Genomic DNA, 20,067 nt, shown 5'->3' with positions numbered 1-20,067 from the left:
GTCTGGGTTACTCTCCAGTGGTTCTGACATTGCAGCCCAAGTCCAGTCCTTTAGAGTAGCTCTAGGCTTTGGCAAGCAATGGACCTTCCTACATTTCTGTTTCTGCACATGTGCAAGGGAGAGGCGAAGAGTTCCCGGGGAAATGGAATGAACAGTTAAAGGGGGGGCATGGGGGGACCAGATCATGGCATTCAACCTCTTAAAGCTGCCTCGTTTGGCAAGACAGTGAGAGGACCAAACGCGTGAGGACATGCACCAGCAGGGTCAGACACAGGAATTCCCTTTTCCCTGGTACTCGGTGCAGTACTTTGGGTCTGATCTGTTCTAGGCCACCTCGACTGATGTCTTCACTGGAGAGAATTTTTGTCACCCTCCTCGGTCACTTCAGATGGAGCTGCACCATGGCTGCCCGATACAATCAATCGCCTTTGGCCACGGGGAGCGACTGAGCACTGGTCATGTGACTGGAGCACATGGAGAGGTGCTGTGAGGACACATTATTCCTCAAATCCTGGGTGCGTTCAGACGCCTCGTTCACGGTTACATGTGGGATGGGTGACGGTGCTGTCTAGTGAGATGATTTACTCCTTAAGGAGAATCTCACTTGTTTCCCTTTACCTTTTGTGAGTCGGCGACTGGACAACGTGGAGGTCCTGGGGGGGGGGGGTGCACACAGTTCCCGTACTCAGCTGCTAAACAAAAGGTTGGGAGTTCGTGTCCACCCAGCAGCTGCTGAGAAGCAAGGCCTGGGAATGGCTTCCCCAACACCAGCTCTCTGGAGCACAGCTCCACGCTCCCACACCAGGGAGGGAATGGTGGGGGGGGGGGGAGGGGCATGGTCTGGACTTCAAATGACCTGGGGCTCTCACTTATGACTACTCTGGAGAAACTGTCCCCAGTCACCCCCTCCCGCAACGTGATAACGAGCATGGAGCCCTGGTTCCCAAAAAGGTGGCTCCCAGCTTAACCAGAGAGATATTCAGTCTCTGCTCTCATGCTGCGGGGAAGCCCAGGGCTCAAGTGGCACACCCCTCCCCCAAGGGAGCCCGTGGCAGCCTCAGAGAGGAAGGACGGCCCTGGGGAGAAGCAGATCGCTGCCTGAGGCTGCTTCTGGGACAAGGCTGGTGATGGTGGGCACACAAGAGAACAGAGACCTGAGCCCCTGAGAGGCCTTGGGCTCTGTTTGGGTCCAGAATCCTTCCACCCTGGCAGGTCCTATGAGGCAGGGAGAGTGTGGCGCTGGGTGGCACAGTGGTTGGACACGGTGGGCGCCTGACACGGTGACAGTGGCATGCTGCGGGGAGAGCCCCCCATGACGCATGTCCTTGCAAAATCTGTGTCAGAGCCGAGCACAGATGTTCCTCGAGGGGAAGGTTTACTTTTCTATAAAAGCCATGGGACAGCGTTTCCCTTTGGGTATAATTCGCTAATGTCCACAAATGGCTGGAGAATGATATTTCCACAGAGGAAATGTTTTTCAATTGTTTTCCTATCAGCTGATGAAATTAACATTGTGTTTGGAAAATAAAAGTCTGCCAAAATAGATGGTAGCTGTTTTCTTAGAGCAGACCCAGACCTGGCTGGCTTCTGGAACAGAGAACAGGAAAAGCAACACAATGTGTCTCTAATACAGAATCCCCAAGCAGCTCCATGCTTGCTGTGAACTACCTGCATCTAGAGGCTGCCATGTAATGAGCCAACGAGATGGCTTCTTTCATGCTTTCCTTCCGATGTCGCCAATTCTGTCACTAAAAGCACAAAGTAGCTGAAGGAGTTCAGCTGCCTTTACTCCCAAAACTTGGCTTCTGATCGCCGCCCGTGTGCACAGGACAGAGCCGAGCGGTACAGCCAAAAACCCAGGAAGCACCTCGGTCACCCACGGACAGCACAGTGACCACTAGTGACAAAAGCAGAATGTTTTCGTCATTCAGAACAATGCCGCCTGACTGGTTCTCGGACAGGCTCCCTCCAGGTGACCGGGAAGACAGAGATCAGAACACACGAGGAGGCGAGAGGCCAGGTTTGCAGAGTTACTTTATTGCACAGGTTTCACTTGAAGGACAAAAGGCACCGTCAGTGTGTGGAGGGTCTGGGGGTCTCTGTATGTATGGACAGACCGTCCGCATTGACACCCGTAAAGTCAAATTCAACAGTACAGTGTTTATGTTAAGCAACATCACGTCAAGATGGCTGGGAGGATGGAAGGAGAGAGGGTGAAATAAAGCTTTAGAGGGGTGTCAGAGGGAAGCGCAGGCCAGTGGAAGATGGGAAAGTACACCCGACAAACCAAACCAGGAACTCAGCGACGTTGGGTTGCGTTCCATGTCAATGGACGTTACACCCCCCTGTGCTGTTACCTATCCCATGATGAAAGTCTCTGTGGGTCGTTTCCTTCATGCTGATGAACTGAGGATTTCAGGAAAGCCACGGTCACCCCACTTAAACAGAAAAGGGGCAGGACGTAAGATCCGTCTTGGAAAGAGTATATACAGATCGATGTAAAATTACAACTGAAAAACATTCCCCACCCCTTTCCCTCAACTTACAAAAGTGAAAATTTCCCATGGAGAGAACGTTCCACGAGTCCCCTCCCTCCCCACCCCCTCCCGCCCCTCAATGTCCCCGGTTCTAGCTTTTGCTATCGCTTCTAACTAAATGACCTTGGAGCTGAAGAGGGTAGAAACAGAGAGGCGTCTTTGTCATCATTTGAAAAGTGTCTTTTTTACCTCTCCACCCCTCCTCCCCCACTCGGCAATGTTTGGAAGTCATTTAACACCTAAACAGGGAGAAATAAAATATATTTTTTTAAGTGGAAAACAAAGGTGCACCCAGGAAAAGGGCTAACAGGGGGCAAACCCAGGAGGAAACTGGGTGCCACCCTCCGAGCAAGAGCTGTCTTTCAAGGCAACAAACGTAGGAGGGAGTGGGAGGGTAAGACAACAACGTGCCAGGAGGCTTCCCCAACTGTGGGCTTTGGAGTCTGGCAGGAGGGTGTGCTTTCTCCCCCACTGTGGCAAGCAAACCAAGGGCAGTCAGCCCAGGATCTGCAGCACCTCCGTGGGCAGCCTGGCAGCACGCCTAGACATGAGCGCTCTTGGCATGGGTCGGGGAGCTGGAGCCCGAAGAGTAGTAGAAACGGTTTTCACCAAACGACTGAGCATCCCCCGAGCAGCACATGATGACACAACCCCCCACGAGGCACAGCACGGCTCCAATCCAGCCCGCGTAGAGGGAGTAGCCAAAGCTCACGATGGTGGTCTCACGGTGGGCACACACAGGGAACCAGATGGTGGCAACGATGGCACACAGAGCTGGGGAGACATGAAGAGGGTGGTGACTGGCATGTCCATCACAGTCTCCATTCACCCCGCCTACGCAGACCCCGAGCTGCAGTGCTCTGCTCCCTACGTCCTCTGGGTTTGCAGCCGTAAAAGAAACTGAGCAAAAACGTGTGGTGCACTTGTGGGCCCTGGGTTTTTTCAACAAAGAACTCCAATGCCGAGAACAACCTACAAGTAGATCCGCTGAGTCCAGAAAGTATGTATTTGTAAACTTCAACTGTATATGGGACGAGGGGGCTTCAAGGAGACCACAGGATGAAATAATCATGGAGTTTTTCCGCGAGCTTTAGAAGGCCCCCGGTGCTTATATCATTACATGTTTATGTTACACATGTGCAGCCCCTGTTGAGTCTATGAGCTCCTGGAAGGCAGAAGCCATGTCTGCCTTGTATTTGGAAACTCAGGGCACAGCTCAGCACCAAGCACACAGTGTGTGTTCAATGTGCACTTAGTTGAACGGCCGAATGGCCTGAGACATTCGGGGCTGACAAACAAGAGAGTGCCTGTCTCAATTTTCCACTCCTTTGTTTGTTTTCAAAACTGGTTGAGTCCTATGACAAAGACGTACAGAAACTATGAAAAAGTGCCCTGTACATATCGAGTGGATGATCAGCTAGGAGTTGGAGTGTGTGTCCACAATCACAAAATCCCACCCCATAAGTGAACGGTCAGACCTTGGAGGGAAAGAATTCACTTGTGCAGACTTTAGGGGAAATGTGTTGTGATGGGCCACAGTGCTGGAACCTCATGGCGGTGTGCCAATCCATCTTTCAGATTCATTTACATTTATAAAAAACCAAACTCACTGCCGTCCAGCAGATTCGGACTCCCAGCAACCCTACCGGACCGAGTCGACTTGCTCCAGTGGGTCTCCGAGTCTCTAAGTCTGCATGGGAGCAGAAAGCCTCGTCCTTCCCCCAGAGAGCAGCCGGGGCCTCAAACTGCTGGCACAGTTAGAAGCAGCAACGTGGAGCCCACTAGTCCCAGTATCCTTTCATTTTCCCACTCCTTCTAAGTAAGGTGAGACAAGAGATGAACAATAAGGACTTCAAACCTCTAGGCCAGCCCTGTTAAACTGGGTAGCCGCAAGCTACCCGGAGTCTTTGAGCATTGAATATGAAGCTAATGAGACTGAGAAATTCCATTGTTAATCTGAATTAATTTGAACATAAATAGCCACCTGTGACTCCTGGCTCCTGTAGTGGACATAGGGGTGGCTGTGACCGAGCACCTCTACTTGGCCCCATCCAATGCCTCACCACTTCCACTAGGAGCCGGAGGGAATGTTCAGGAAAACGTAAGGGTTGGCTTGGCACTTTAAAGGTGGGAGGCATTCAAATTAAAGAGAATAATGTTTCTGATTATAGCGCATAAAACAATTTACAAATTCAAGACACAGCATTGCCACTGTGTCTGAGGTGTACCACCTGGTGACACCTGATGCTTTCAGCTCAGCACGTTGCTGATTGGTACACATGTTAAGTGATTTTCTAATTTACATTTTATAGCCACAGAAAAGAAATGACAGCTTCTTTAACATAAGCACAAAAATCAAACCGTTCCATACATTACTTTGTACCTGAAGAAAAGATTGTAGCCTTACCCATCTTGCCAGGCCTTTTAAATATTTCACTATATATGTGTAAACTTGTAACAGTGGTTTTTGCTGGTAACAGATTATACTCACCCACAGCTAGGTGCAAACACACCTAGATAAATTCAACTCTTGTGCTTGAAGTCCTAAGAAGTGTAGACGCCAAGTGAAAGTATCTTTCTAACTGCCCTCAAGTCAATTCTGACTCATAACGATTCTATAGGACAAAGTCCCTGTGGGTGACTGAAATCATAGCTCTTTATAGGAGTAGAAAGCCTCATCTTTCTCCCCAGGAGTAGCTAGTGACTTTGAACTACTGACCTTGTAGTTAGCAACCCAGTGTGTAACCCACTAGGCTACTAGGGCTCCCTTGAGTGGCAGTCAATGGAAATAAAGTAAATTTGGAGGCTTTGTCTTATTCATTTTGTCTAACCGTTTCAATCCACTCTACTAACTGTGAACTATTCACAGAATTTGAAAATGTGTGTAGACTGTCTACGAAGTTAGAACCCATCCCCCATACATGGATTCCTTTTTCTTCAAGGACAAGCACAATCATGCTAGCTTCTGTCCCATTTTTATGGTGGTCGCCTGAGAAGACGCCTTCTCCGCCTGTGAACAGAACGCTGCAGAAGAGCGGTGTTGACCTGAAGCCCCCTTTCCAGCTCAGGACTTCCAAAGTCTCAAGCACTGGGGGAGGACTTTGTCTTTCTCTCCCTCCCACCTTGAATTCCAAGTCCGACATGCTTGGAGGCTTGCATGGCTATTGTTATTCTTCGCTCGGTGTGGAACAGAGAAAGTGCTTTCTGGCATGTCAGGCAGGGGCCAGAAACCCTAAAATGTTTCTGCCAGAGAGAAGCCCTCTGGATTCAGCCCAGCAGCACATCATCCAGCTTTACACCCTGAAATGGGCGTTCAGCCTGCTGTGGACAAGAACCACCAAAGGGCTTTCAAACACATGCTGCAGAAGAACATGGGGAGGGGAAAGCTACATTCTGTAGGGGGAAAGGAGTGAACTACACCACCACTGATTTGGTTCAATCCAGCTCATCTCCCCTTTAGATAAGTAGCTGGTTTCAAAGCAGTTTATTCAAATTAAGTTTTACGTTTATATACATAAATACATAAAGTATTCCCTACACCTCATGTAAAGTTAGCCAAATTTCAGATTTGATATAAATTTTATAAAATAAGAAATCGCTTCTATACATCATCTGATTCTTCTGTGGCACCCCACCCTCACCTTTAATAAAGGTGACAAAGCAAGGTTATCATCACCATCACACGGGGAAAGGTCAGGTGCGGTGTGCCAAAAGTAATTTGAGTGTTTTAGGATTGTGTTCCATTTTATTCCAATAAACTTCATTGGGAAAAGGGAAAAATCAGAATCTAAGTAGTATGTATACAAGTAATTTAAGAGGCCTGAATGACTGAGCAGGTAAATAGATGAACAGATAAACAAATGGATGATGGACAGACAGAAGATGGATGGATGGAAGAACTCACTTGGATGGAGATGTATGAAGAGATGATTGGCAGTCTCAAGTCAACTACTTTCCACTCATACACATCAAAATTGACTTCTACCATCATAAAGCCTTAGTGTGGCATTAACACACACAAAGTTACAAGCGCTCTTATACCCACAAAAATAAGGCCAGCAGGCTCTTCCTTTCCTACTAGATCACAGGCCTCTGGGTGGAATTCCTGTGGCTCTCAGAGAGGAACCACATCAAACCACTAACAGAGGACAAACCACCGCACGACGACGGCAAGGGAAATTAGAGGCTCCCTGGATACTGTGACCTTCAACTGAACTCGGATTGAAGAATGTTTAGAGACTTAAAAAGGAAGACTTCACCCCACGTCAACAATGGCTGGAAGGAAGCAAAGGGATATGTTTTGACCAATAAAGTAAAAAATGCAAGTCAAATCATTCCTTAACTAAAAAATGTGCAATATTAAAAGAGCTGGCAATATTTCGGGCTTTCTTCAAGATGCAGAAAAAAATGCCTCATGGATTTATTTCTCTGTAGACCAAGAAAAAGGAAGAAGAATGAAGACTCTGTAATGGTTCGCTCCGTGACGTGAAAAAATTAAATGACATTGTTTTCTCTAAAATGTTATGGTTACTGTGAGGTAAACAAAATTGAGGGGAAATGGAGATTTCTGTTCTTTTGTTTTTTTAATGTCACCTGGATTTATTTCTAAAATAAAAACCAGATAGGAATTTTAACACCTGGATTTTTCCATTTATTTCAGAAGATGAAATTGTTAACTACACCAGGGTAGAAAATCTGTGATTTGTGGTTGAGAAGTAGAAAGTGAGATGTAGAGTCTTAATGGAGACAGCTGAAGAGAAAGAAGTGATGAGGAGGAAGAGGTGGAGGAGGCGATGGAGGAGGAGAAGGAGATGGAAGAAGAGCAGATAGAAGAGGAGGAGGAGGAGGAGGAAGAGGAGGAGGAGGAGGAGGGATGGAGGAGGAGGAGGAGAAGGGGAGATGGAGGAGGAGGGATGGAGGAGGAGGAGAAGGAGAAGGAGAGATGGAGGAGGAGGGGTGGAGGAGGAGGAAGAGGAGAAGGAGATGGAAGAGGAGGAGATGGAGGAGGAGGAGGAAGAGGAGGAGGAGGAGAAGGAGAGATGGAGGAGGAGGGATGGAGGAGGAGGAGGAAAAGGAGAGATGGAGGAGGAGGGATGGAGGAGGAGGGGTGGAGGAGGAGGAAGAGGAGAAGGAGATGGAAGAGGAGGAGATGGAGGAGGAGGAGGAAGAGGAGGAGGAGGAGAAGGAGAGATGGAGGAGGAGGGATGGAGGAGGAGGAGGAGGAGGAGGAGGAGGAAGAGGAGAAGGAGATGGAAGAGGAGGAGATGGAGGAGGAGGAGGAAGAGGAGGAGGAGGAGAAGGAGAGATGGAGGAGGAGGGATGGAGGAGGAGGAGGAGGAGGAGGAAAAGGAGAGATGGAGGAGGAGGGATGGAGGAGGAGGGGTGGAGGAGGAGGAAGAGGAAGAGGAGAAGGAGATGGAGGAGGAGGAGGAGGAGGAGGAGGAGGAGGAAAAGGAGAGATGGAGGAGGAGGGATGGAGGAGGAGGAGAAGGAGAGATGGAGGAGGAGGGATGGAGGAGGAGGAGAAGGAGAGATGGAGGAGGAGAGATGGAGGAGGAGGAGGAGGAGGAGGGGTGGAGGAGGAGGAAGAGGAGAAGGAGATGGAAGAGGAGGAGAGAGGACAAAAGCTTCACTGTGTGGCCACAGACCCATCCCTTCTCCGTCCTCTCCCGAGCAGACGCCCTTGCTCTTCATAGAAGGCAGCAGCTCATCTCATCTGAGAACAAATTTCAAATAATGTCACATGTGCTTCAGTGAATAGAATAGAATGGCCTGATTCCAAGTCCACACTGGTCCTGATGTAGTCAAGCACTGAAATTTAAATATAAATTCTAATCTCTTGGGGATTAGGTACATGGCACATAGTATTATATAGCATTAAATAAGTGCAATCGAGTTAAATAAAATCGACAGCTCTTTGACTTTCAAGGTAACAGTCTAGAGGCAGAGAGAACTTGACAGTCGGAGAAATAAAGACGGTGACGAGATGCCTGGGTTTCTTCCCTCATGTGCTTTCACCCTTCTTTTTGCAGGCTTTGTTACTGTCGATGCTGCAGACTGAAAGAACTTGTAGAGAGCATCATTTTTAGCACAAAATAATATATTCTTCAATTTAAATTAACTTATGAGTAGGTTATAATTATAGTCCTGGGAAAACCCTTCCCTGGTGTCCTACCTGTGATTCGCTTCGGGAAATTTCTGGGTCTTAGAGGAAACGGAGAGCGCTTCAGTGAGGCCATTTGGCTGCCAATTAATTGATCATTGTTGAGAATGTGTTTGGGTCATGGGATTCGTTAGATCAGTGGTTCCCAACCTTCCTAATGCCACGACCCTTTGATACAGTTCCTCATGTGGTGGTGACCCCCAACCATAAAATTATTTCTGTTGCTACTTCATCACTGTCATTTTGCTACTGTTATGAATCAGACGACCCCTGTGAAAGGGTCATTTGACCCCCCAAAGGGGTCGCGACCCACAGGTTGAGAACCGCTGCCTTAAATCATTCTCCCCCTACTTTGGTGCCTGTGGCAGAATCTCTACCACAAACGATTTCTGCCTTTTGTTTATTTTCATCCTCCCCCACTCCTCTTTCTGTGACTGACGCTGCGCCACCAGCTAAGTAGCTCTTTGTCGCCTCTAACTTTTTCACAAAAAAACTAATTAACTCTAGACAACTAGCAATGGCCTTTCTGAGCAGCTACTGGACTGGCTGGAGGCTTGGTTATTTATAGTTCTACACATCCCTTCATCTTCCTCCTCTTCCTCGGGAGGAACACTGAAATTCTGACTGAAGGAAGCAGCGCTGCCGGGGACCTGTCCCTCTTACACACAGGACTTCTAGGGAAATGTCCCATCTGCGGTCTTCATCCCCTCCGTGGGGCATTTTTATTCGACTATTGTTCAGGCATGCTTTCAATGTTTTCCCCTTTCTTCCTTTCCATACATCATTATCTTTTTCTTTTTTCTTTTCTTTAAACCTTTTCAAGAGCCAGTCATGTCAGCATGTGCTAGATTTTTTTTAACTCAGAATTGAGAGAAGTGGGGACTTGTATAAAGAATCTAACCCCTCCTTTCACTGATAAGGTCATTTTATGCTGTGAATGTACTAAGATCTGCAGCGTGCCCACTGCCCATATGAACTTTGATTTCTAGTCGGGATTTGTTTGTACGAAGCCAGTGAGCTTGGGCGGAGCGTTTTCTCACTATTTTCCTGATGTCCTGGGACTAAGAGTGTTCTTGTTCACATCCCCGTGAGTCTTCCCTTTCCCTCACCCTTTCATCTGATCTGGGGTGTACCCTGTCTCCACATTTGCTCCCAAAAAACCCCCAGACTCACTGTCATCGACTCGATGCCGACTCAGAGCGACCCTACAGAACAGGGTAAAGGTGCCACTGCTAGCTGCCTATGGGAGCAGAAAGCCCCGTCTTTCTCCCACGGAGCTGCCGGTGGTTTCCAGCTGGGGACCTTGAGCACAAAGCATAACCAACCATTCCACCCACTAGGCCTCCTTTCTTTCTTTCTTTCTTTCTTTCTTTCTTTCTTTCTTTCTTTCTTTTTAACATTTTATTAGGGGCTCATCAACTCTTATCCACAATCCATACATATACATACATCAATTGTATAGAGCACATCTGTACATTCTTTGCCCTAATCATTTTCAAAGCATTTGCTCTCCACTTAAGCCCTTTGCATCAGGTCCTCTTTTTTTTCCCCTCCCTCCCCTTTCCCCCCTCCCTCATGAGCCCTTGATAATTTATAGATTGTTATTTTGTCATACCTTGCCCTATCCGGCGTCTCCCTTCACCCCCTTCTCTGCTGTCCGTCTCCCAGGGAGGAGGTCACATGTAGATCCCTGTTATCGGTTCCCCCTTTCCAATCCCCTCTCCCTCTATCCTCCCAGTATCGCCACTCACACCCCTGGTCCTGAAGGTATCATCCACCCTGGATTCCCTGTGCCTCCAGCTCCTATGTGCACCAGTGTACAACCTCTGCCCTATCCTGACTTGCAAGGTAGAATTCGGATCATGGTAGTTGGGGGGAGGAAGCATCCAGGATCTGGGGGAAAGTTGTATTCTTCGTCGGTGCTACATCGCACCCTGACTGACCCATCTCCTCTCCTAAACCCCTCTATGAGGGGATCTCTAGTGGCCGACAAATGGGTTTTGGGTCTCCACTCTGCACTTCCCCCTTCATTCACTATGGTATATATATATATTTTGCACCAGGCCTCCTTTCGACATTTGCCTGCCCCTGTAATTCGCCATCACTTCAACATGAGCCTGCAGATTCCAAGGGAACACAACTCTTTCCACTGCTGATACTAGTCCTTCGACCATCATTTACAAAAGGAGGAGGAGGAGGAGATGAGAGGGTGGCATAGCGGAGAGAGGCCACACGGCTCCCAGGCTAGCTCCCCCAGAAACACTAAGCGAGGTGTTCTCCAGTGGCTCCTAGGGGGAACGGCCTGGCACTCAGCTCCCGTAAGAATGACGGCCCCCAAAAGCCCGGGAGGCAGTGCTGCCGTCACCCACAGGCGGCTGCAGGGAACCGGCTAACTGGCCCGTGGCATGGAGACGCTGCAGTGAGGTAGGAATCCAGAGGCATCGGGACTAAGGGGCCAGGTTTTCAGCGGCGTCCTTAGCGTTGACTCTTCTTCCCAAGAGTATTAAGCAGGAGCTCTGACTCTTAGCCCAGCATCCTGGTCTCGACAAAGCCAACACAGGACATTGTGCCAAGAGGCTAGCGTGTGGGCGAGGTCTTCAAGACGGGGGCACCGTCTCTCCTCACCAGGTCCATGCATGGAGATGACCCCACAGAAATTAGACCTGACTGCAGAACAGCCAATTGCCCTCTGGGTAGCTATCCGAAGAACAGCCATTTCGCTCTTCCAGACACCGTGCTGAATAGTCTACGTGCATCGTCTTACTTACTGTCCCACCAACCTGAGAAGTAGGTATCACTGGTCCCCCTTAAGAGAAAAGGGGGCCTGGGTGGCCCAATGAGTTAGTCACTGGTCTGCTAACTAGGAAGTTGGTAGTTCAAATCGCCAGTTGCTCCCCAGGAGAACGATGAAGCCGTCTGCTTTCATCCAGCTTCACAGCCTGGGAAGCCAACCCTATGCATCTACTCTGGCCTCCCGGGTTGCCCTGGGTCAAAGTCAACCTGACCGCGATAAGCTTGTCTGGAGAGGCCTAGAGACCTATGTCACAGCCCACTTCCCCCAGCTAGAAAGCAGTGGCTGCGAGGTTCCGTCCGCTTGGTCTGACACTCAGGCCAAAGACAACAAGATGACAGCACAAGAACCTTGCCATCCGTTGGCAGGGACTCTTTCAAACCCTCCGGCAGAGGATGAGCACTCAGACCTCACCCGGCAGCCAATCTGAGGAGGCTGCTGCCGCCCCGGCCCCTTATGGGGGATCAGAAGCCTGCAGCACCAGGCCGCCTCCCCTTCCTCCTCAGCAGGAGCCAAGCCCTCCCCCTGCTCAGCTCATCTGCCCACACAAGAAAGGACTCACTTGTTGTACAACAGACATTTGATATATATATTTACACTGTCAGGACATGATTGGAGATCTTCGGGGTATGGCAGAACCTACTTTAACTAATAGTGCTCACCGTTTCCCTACCAGCACCAGCTGTGACATAGGGGTCTCGTCCCCTTTCGACAGCCACCACACCTCAGCTGAAGCACCATCTGGTGACCTCTGGAGCCCAGCACGAGCCCAGCACTGGCTCCTCCTGGGCGAGTGACAGGAGCCAGCCCAGAGGGACACAATGGGAGCCTTCACTCCCTCCTGCTCCCCCCACCCACCACCAACAGGGAAAAACAAGGCTCTTGGGCTCCGTTGTGTGAAGGCCTAGAGGAGATAGGCAGGTGGCCCACTTGAGACAATGCGCTTTACATTTCCCGAGCTGGCGTGTCCAGTCAAAACAGCAGCCAACCCGAAGCAAGTGGGTGACCTACTGAGAAGTAAATCCGGGCAGGAGCGAGGAGGAGGCAGAGGCCACAGTAGACATGCCAGGCTGTGAGAGGGCAACGAGCTGTCCGCAGCCCCGCAGAACGCTGAGGGCCAGAGGGGCTGCTCCCTGGATGCCACTGGCCCCTGTTGCCCACCACAGAGCCGTCTTGCAGCCAGGCAAACTGAGGGACTCGCAATCATGCTCGCTCGCTCTCTCTCTCTCTCTCTCTCTCTCTCTCTCTCTCTCTCTCTCTCTCTCTCTCTCTCACACACACACACACACACACACACACATACACACACACACACTGCTTTCCTCATCTATGATTTTATGTGCTCAAAACCAATTCATTTTTAAAAAGAGAAATAAAACCGTATTTTAGTTCAACCAAGATGCCCCAAGCTTCTGAATGGTAGGTTTGGGATTTGTTTCTGTATTTTTCAATAACTTTTCTTATTCAACTAGACAAATCAGTTGTTTTTAGGTTGTTTTCAAGTTTAAAAAAAAAAGTTGCTCTTGTGAGTTTAAAAAAAAAGGTTGCTCTTCTCTACTTTACTCCCTGTGTGTGGCTGTATAAATATCTTAAACAACTTAAATATCTACATACACACATACTTAAACATGTATGGATCCCCTACCTGTGGATATCCTGTGCTTCTCCGAGGAGAGGCCAGTGTCTAAGGGGAAGCACCTCACGTGGCAGAGCCTTGGTGCTACTCTTTTGGCTCCGCCACCCTCCCCAGAGCCACGAAGGGCTCCCGGGGCTCCTGTGGGCGCAGGAGGAAAGTAATAACACAGCAGCGAAGGTCTGGGCGGGGAAGGATTTGGGGTTTCTAAAAACCCCTTCACTCACAGGCTGTGGTTGGTTTAGCAGTGGGGAAAGAGTGCAGGCGCCAAGAACAGGCTTCACACAGCACTCCGCCAGGGGCTGGCTCCGAACACGCTGACGGCGGGTTCCCAGGAGCAATCACAACGAAGTGCTTTGTGGCTGGAACTGGAAGGTTCTACGCCGAGATTCTTCTCGGCAAATCAGGGTGATATGTGACTCCTGAATTCTCTTCCACTTTGCAAACCTCTATCCCTTTGTAACCTGGGGAAATACCACCCCAGCCACCTGTCACCCTTGGCGTCGCTGGTGGCACTAAGGGTGAGGTGCTGGAGGCCACTGAAAAGCCTCGGGTTAGAGGAGACCGTCACTAAGTAACGCCCACCCACAGTGAGCCCTGATCACTTCCCTCCCCACTCCAGCACACGGCCTGATAGACCCGCGGGGGGTGGACTCCTCCTCCAAAGACAATGGTTACACCCAACTCACTTCCAAACCAATTTCTCCTCTATCCATGGTGGGTGCTTTGCAACAAGAGCTATTGTACTTGAGATGCGTAGCCTCTATTAGAATGTAGAACCTGCTCGTGGAATTAGCATTGAAAGAACTGCCGGGGAGGGGGTGGGGGACAGGTCATCACTGCCAAGAGCAGCGCTAAAGGCCCCTCCATAGGTTATTAAAGTGGGCCTTCTCTGCGGAGGGGCGATAAGCATAAGCAAAAGTGAACAGGAACAACCATTCCCTTGACCTGGCCGCCCCCTCCCTGCGATCCAAGCCCTGTTCAACTCTGACGGTTGTTCACTAAGGTCTTCCGCTCTCCAAAATCTCTCCTGGTGAGCACCGGAGAGCACGCTGCATGGTGATGGACAAGCCCACTCAAGGCAGCGACGGCCTCTTCTCGCCGAGATCCCCAGTAATGGGCTGGCCCGCAACAGGTTCTCAACGCGTGCCGGCCCAGGGCAAAGCTAACTCATGCCCCAGTGCTCGGCCCAGTCGATCCAGCTGCACAGGAATCACCTGGACTGATCAGCCAAAATTCGGACTCAGTTGATCTAGTACTTGATGCCTAGGTAGCCTCAGGAGGGGTCCCCTTGTGCAGCGTGGGTAGAGAGCTCTTGTGTTGACTCTCTTCTGCCTTCTGGGTCCCTCTCTTAGCTATTTCCTGCCCTCGAACCTCTTTTCCTTTTTGTGTTTTTGTTTCTTTTCATGTCCAGTGACTCCGGCAGACCTGACCCAGCCCTCTGTGTAAGCTGTCCAGGGAACAAAACCGTTAGAAAGAGAAACACCAAGGGGGTCATGGGAGTAGCAGTGGGTGAGAATTCATTCCCCAGGAGATTCACTCGGCTTCCTTTCACATGGCTCTTGAACTTGATGAAGCAGTGACCACACGTTACGAGATGTATCAGGATCCCTTGGGGTTAGGGTGAAGTATAGAAAGATGTCTTACCCAGCAGAATGAGCAAGACGCCAGCCAGCTGGGCCCGCCGGTACTTGGCCACGCCAGGCTCGTGGCCCATTCGGATGCAGGGGAGGACGGTCAGCAGCAGGAGAATGGCCGGGAGACCCAGGACGGAGGCTGCGATCATCAGGGCACGGCAAGCCTGCACGTAGCCTGAGAACAAGAGAGCAGACAAGAATGGTGAGCCTCTGGTCCTCTGGGACCCTCAACCCTGCCTCCCTCCCACCCTCTTGCCCCACTCCTAGAACGTGATAAATGTTCTCCAAAAGTCCCACTTGTTAAATGTAGTTGCACTTCTAAAGTAACTTGGCAACCCAAAAGGGTATTGGGCATGAAAGAGACCTGTTGGCCAAGTTTCCAGGACGAAGGTGACAGGAGGAAGTTCTTGATTAAGAGCCTGGAAATCATCCAGGAAACCTTAGGGGCCAGTCTCTGTGGGCTCCTGTCGGCTTATCTTCCTGTGCATACTTGTGCGTGTGACTAGCCAAGGGACTGAATCTCTGGGTCTGTCTTCCCTCATCGAAGACAATAACAACAACTACCTCTCTCTAAAAAGGTCTCCTGGCTAGGACACTGGTAAGCACTCAACATGGCTAGCTGTCCTCATCAGCTGACCCCACTGGTGGCAGTCCCACGCGCCACCGAATAAAGCACCGGCCGGTCCTGTGGCACCCTTAGGGTCCACTGCTGATTTATCTTGGTGACCCAGGAGGGCTGCACGGACTCCCTCTTAGAAGCAGATCATCAGGCCGTTCTTCCCAGTCTGGAATCTCTGCCGAAACCCGCTTGGTACCGTGGAAATGTGGAGGTCTCCACTCACAGTCAGCTGGTGGCTGTGGGAATCTAACTTGGGCCTCGGGGTTCCATCCCTGAGCACCACTGTCCCCTAGCTGTTACGACTGGCGTTAGCACACTGGGTTGCCACAGGCGGGCTCCGTGATTTGATCTCGCACCTTGTGTCTGCAACTACTGTGTGGCCTCAAGCCGGTGGTGTAATCATCCCAACTCCTACTTTTTACAGCTAAGGCTCACGCTTTCTCTCTCTGGTATCGGCCCCAGAGGTGGCTGTCCTTGACCTTGTTCCCTCCCTCCTACTGCCTCCCCACCCCCACCTTCCTCCACCACCACCCCTGTGCGTGCTTCCCCTTCCAGGGAAGATGGGGGAACCTCCTTGCACTGCATATCAGCTACTGAAAACAGCATCTCTCCAGGCCCCAGCCTCCTGGAAAACAGACACCTGCCTTAGTCTTCAAGGGGTTAATACAGTAGCCACAAGCCAGGGTGTACACGGTTCTAAACGAAGGAATCAATGAGCTAGCTAATCGGCAGAAAGCAAAACTATCTGGGATGTTACTGTCGAATCAGATGTCAAGTATCTGCTTCCTTAAGAAACGTATTCCAGTATGTACAATAGGTATGTGAAATAAAGCTGACAAACACAGCCTAAACACATTGTATCATCTTTCAATGTTCTCCATGAAACTTACCTCTGGACCCTCCTCACTCCCTGGGGATGGGGTGGGGGTGGGGGAGTTGCTTTTATTACACTACCTTTGGGGAGGCAATGAGGAAATGAGAGGTGAAGCAGTGAATGGAAAAACTAGGAAGGAGACCCACTTCTCCATCATGCTCCAAGACACCGCCTAAGACCAGCCTGTCTTGTGCACCAAGACCAGACCTCAACACTCTCTTAGTCAGATAGATTTTGCTAGAACTCAGATTCCTCAGAGCCTTCTTCCAGAAACCTCCATCTCTGCTTCTTCAGGTAAGCAACCAGCCAAGTACCTACTGACTTGAAGACCCCTAGGGAGAAGTGACCGGAAGTCTGAGGCGAGACCACAGGCTCCTCGGAGTCTCCAGGCCAGCAGAAAGGAGACCAGCGGCCGAGGCTCTGCCCTGCGTGGTACCACTGATGTCAAGGCCGTGGTCCAAAGTCGAAATCAAAAGGTGAAGTCTGAGGTCTGTCCCCATCCTCACCCAAACAAAGTAAGTGGGAGGGAGAAGGCAAAAGGAATTGGGCCCTTCCTGAAATAAACTCCTCTCTGGGCTATTTCTACTGGATGTTTTCTGAACGTAAACCTCGGGGCACGAAGCCACGAGTAAGCTTGTGCTTCTGTCGAGGCCACTACAATGCCATTCCCGATTTTAGATGGTACCTTTTACGCAGCATGGCAGGAGGGTCTCAGTCCTCACCTCCTTTAATCCCATGAGCAAACCTGAACAATAGAAGGTTGACTCTCGTTTTTTAAAGGAGCTGGGGTGCATAGAAGTTAGGTAGCGTTCCCCAAATCACGCAGGCTATGCGTGTTGGATCCCAGTCTAGCACTGGGCTCAGAACTGGTTCCCCCAACCTCAGCCTTCCTGAAAAGTTCTAAAAGGAGAAAGAGCAGAGTGGGGCTGGATTGGCATAGCTGAGCACTGACTTGGTGGTGGTCCAGGAGAGGAAGCAAAGAGAATGGAATTTGCTCATATCGCTCAGGGGCTTAAACCACACCGGGAGAACTTGACTCTGGAACAAAGAACAAAACTCGAGATGAAAAGTGCCCTAACGGGTCCAGAGCAGCAAGGAGGAGCGGGCATTGACGGAACCCGGGAGCGCAGGGGAGTGGTGGGAAAGGGGAGGCTGAAAGAGGAAGCTGTCTGTCTGGAGGTAGCTATCGGCTAAGGCACAGGTGGACGAAAACCCAGGGAATGGGATCACACCACATCTCAAGATGGGTGAGGCACAAAGGCTTGCTAGATTGACCTCAAACCAGCAGCGACTAGGACAGATTAAGAGCAAAAGACCCTTGGGGGAGGGGGTAAGGGAGAACGGGAGGGGCTACTGAAAACCCACCAATGCCCCAAATGACTGGAGTTTAAAGTCTGCTTTGAAATTTGCCAACAAGTTTTTCAGCCGGTCAGCAAGTGAAGGAGAAGACACCCTGGTGGGCAGGTGTCGCCTCCTTCCTTCTCTCCCACTCCAGGTCATGGATGCAGGCGTGGCAAGGACATGGGGTGTGTCCCTCAGCGAAGCACTGTCTCCCCAGAGTCCACTCTTCACAAGTCAACCCCAGGGACCAGAGGCATGGAGGAGGAGGCCTGGCCACGCACCCCACATCCTGAGGCAGAGCACGAAGGGGAATGGGGTGAGGGGTGGAGCGATGGGACAGACCCCTGGGCACACAGGACCGACCTGGCGTTTAATGGACATGAATCCCTTGGCTGCAGATCCCGCAGGGGGGGTCCCCACCCCTCCGAGGTGGGCACTGATTTAGCCAGGACGCCTCGCATGTCTTGTAAAGACAGGGAAATTCAGCCTACATCTGCTGGGCTGCTCAAATAATTCCATTCCCCTCTTTCCTCCTCACCCATCAGAAGAATCTAACGGGAAAGTAGGGCGCCTGTGGGCAGGAGGGGGGGGCTCGGGAAGTTGAATCCTTATATTCAATCAGCGGTATGAAAATGGGGTGGTGGTGTTCATTGACAAGTATTGAGCTCCTGTGTGTGTATCTCCACTCCTTAAATTCTAAGATGGCCCTGCCAGTGGACATTGCTATTCTCAATTCCCACATCAGGAAACTGGGGCCACTAGAGGTTAGTAAGTTCAGGGCTGCCTGATTCCGCTGCAATCATTTGAGACTAACCCGTCCCCCCAAACTCCACTGCAACTCATAGCCTCCCTCTAGGACCGATCCTAAGGGTTGTCCCAGATTATAGATCTTTCCAGAAGCAGGCAGCTCCGTCTTCCTCCCACACAGCAGCTGCTGGCCTTGAACCGCCAAGCTTCCGGTCAGCAGCCAAACACTTAACCCACCACGGCTCCCTAATTTGGAACATGAGGGGGCAAAAATGTGCCCACGGGTCCGTTTCTGGGATGCCCCCTCTGGAGCCCACCCAGAGGATAAAGGCTGAGGGGCGCCCGGCGGGGGTCCTTACCCGGCAGGATGAGGATGTCCACCAGGGGCTTGCAGTGGTATAGGCCGGTGGCCATGACGCAGTCGGCCCACAGTCCCTTGGAGCCCAGCTCGTCCATTTTGCGGCAGGTGGGGATGGTGTAGCCGCAGGTGACCACCCAGTCATTGGTGGACGTGGTGACGATAACCCCGATCCAGCCCACGAAACTCGTGACAAAGCCCACCACCTGCAGGCACGTGGCCACCATGGTGGCCGCCCCGGCACCTCGTCCCTCGCTGGCTGCGCCCCGGCCGCCGGCTCGACGGCGCCCGCCTGGTCCTCGTCGCGCACCTGCGAGCCGCTAGCGCCCCGCGGCCCGATGCTCGGAGGCTCGGATGTCGGCGGCGGGGCAGGGAGGGCGGGCGCTCGGCGGGCGCTCGGCGGGGACAGCGGCGCAGCTGGGCAGCGCGCCCCCGCCCCCCCTGCTTTAAAGCCCGCAGCCCCGCCGGCGAACACCAATCAGCCGCCGCCCCGGGTGGAGCGGCCCAATTGCGGGCGGAGACCCGGGTAGGGCGTCAGGGGAGCGCGAGGCTGGAGGGGGCGATGGTCAGACCCCGCGGGGCCCGGGCTGGGAGGCCCACGGATGAAAAATAAAATCATTCCATCCAGATTCGACCCACAAGTGGGGCGCGCCGGGAGCGCGCGCGCTCGTCACAAACCAGTTCTGTTTTGCTGCCAAAGTCTTGCTGACTCTCTCTGGTCTCGGTCTGCGTGTCCTTCGGTCCCGGCCCCATTGCTCTCCGCTTCCCCCCCCCCCCCCCCGCCGCCTCCACCCCCCCCCTCCGCCAGTTGCTCTCCGCTTTCCCCCACCCCGCCCCGCCAGTCCCTGGGACCGATAGCAGGAACTTTGGTTTCTCCAAGTGTCCTGCGCGCGCGCACACACACACACACACACACACACACACACACACACACACACTCACTCATCAGAAGTTTGGAAGCCGCCTCCGAACCAGAGTGCCCGCTTGGTTAGCAGCTACGTACATGTATGACATCCCCCCCACGTCCCCCCAACCATAACATTATTTTCGTTGCTACTTCATCACTGTCATTTTGCTACTTTTGTGAATCGGGCGACCTCTGTGAAAGGGTCGTTCGCCCCCCAACGGGGTCGGGACCCACAGGTTGAGAACCACTGCTCTGACATGAAGTCTTCCTGCTGCAACTGGTCTCCCAGAGCAAGTAAGCAGACGCAAGCCGCTTTCTCACCCAGAACGGCTTTTGGGTTTGAACTGCTGACCTTCCGGGTGGCATCCTGGTGCTTTGCCACCGCTTCATCAGAGCACCTTGCAAAGATGACAGCCTTGGGAACCCCCTGGAGCAATTCTGCTGGGTCCTCTGGGGGTGC

The 20,067-nt window shown here is 51.6% G+C and overlaps 1 protein-coding gene across 1 annotated transcript; it reads right to left on the bottom strand.

Annotated features, from left to right (window-relative positions):
• Window positions 1-2,627: 2,627 nt before the first annotated feature.
• CLDN11 (claudin 11) lies at window positions 2,628-19,098 on the bottom strand. The gene is made up of 3 exons (XM_075548911.1): window positions 18,702-19,098; window positions 14,772-14,936; window positions 2,628-3,311 (listed from the first exon to the last, which is right to left on the bottom strand). The coding sequence occupies exons 1-3, from the start codon at window positions 18,925-18,927 to the stop codon at window positions 3,079-3,081; spliced, it is 624 nt and encodes a 207-aa protein (XP_075405026.1). The 5' UTR covers window positions 18,928-19,098; the 3' UTR covers window positions 2,628-3,078.
• Window positions 19,099-20,067: the final 969 nt, after the last annotated feature.

The sequence above is a fragment of the Tenrec ecaudatus genome, chromosome 4 (genome assembly GCF_050624435.1).
Source record: "Tenrec ecaudatus isolate mTenEca1 chromosome 4, mTenEca1.hap1, whole genome shotgun sequence".
In the NCBI taxonomy this organism is placed as follows: domain Eukaryota; kingdom Metazoa; phylum Chordata; class Mammalia; order Afrosoricida; family Tenrecidae; genus Tenrec; species Tenrec ecaudatus.
The sequence above is the reverse complement of the archived record's forward strand: the minus strand, read 5'-3'. Positions and strand labels throughout refer to the sequence as shown.

What these genes read in the sequence shown, in the direction of transcription:
- CLDN11 (XM_075548911.1), bottom strand. Translation starts at nt 18,927, where the DNA reads ATGGTGGCCACGTGCCTGCAGGTGGTGGGCTTTGTCACGAGTTTCGTG. An exon ending in GGACATCCTCATCCTGCCGG is followed by an intron (nt 14,937 to 18,701) that starts GTAAGGACCCCC and finishes TCTTGTTCTCAG; the next exon opens with GCTACGTGCAGGCTTGCCGT. An exon ending in CGTCTTGCTCATTCTGCTGG is followed by an intron (nt 3,312 to 14,771) that starts GTAAGACATCTT and finishes ATGTCTCCCCAG; the next exon opens with CTCTGTGTGCCATCGTTGCC.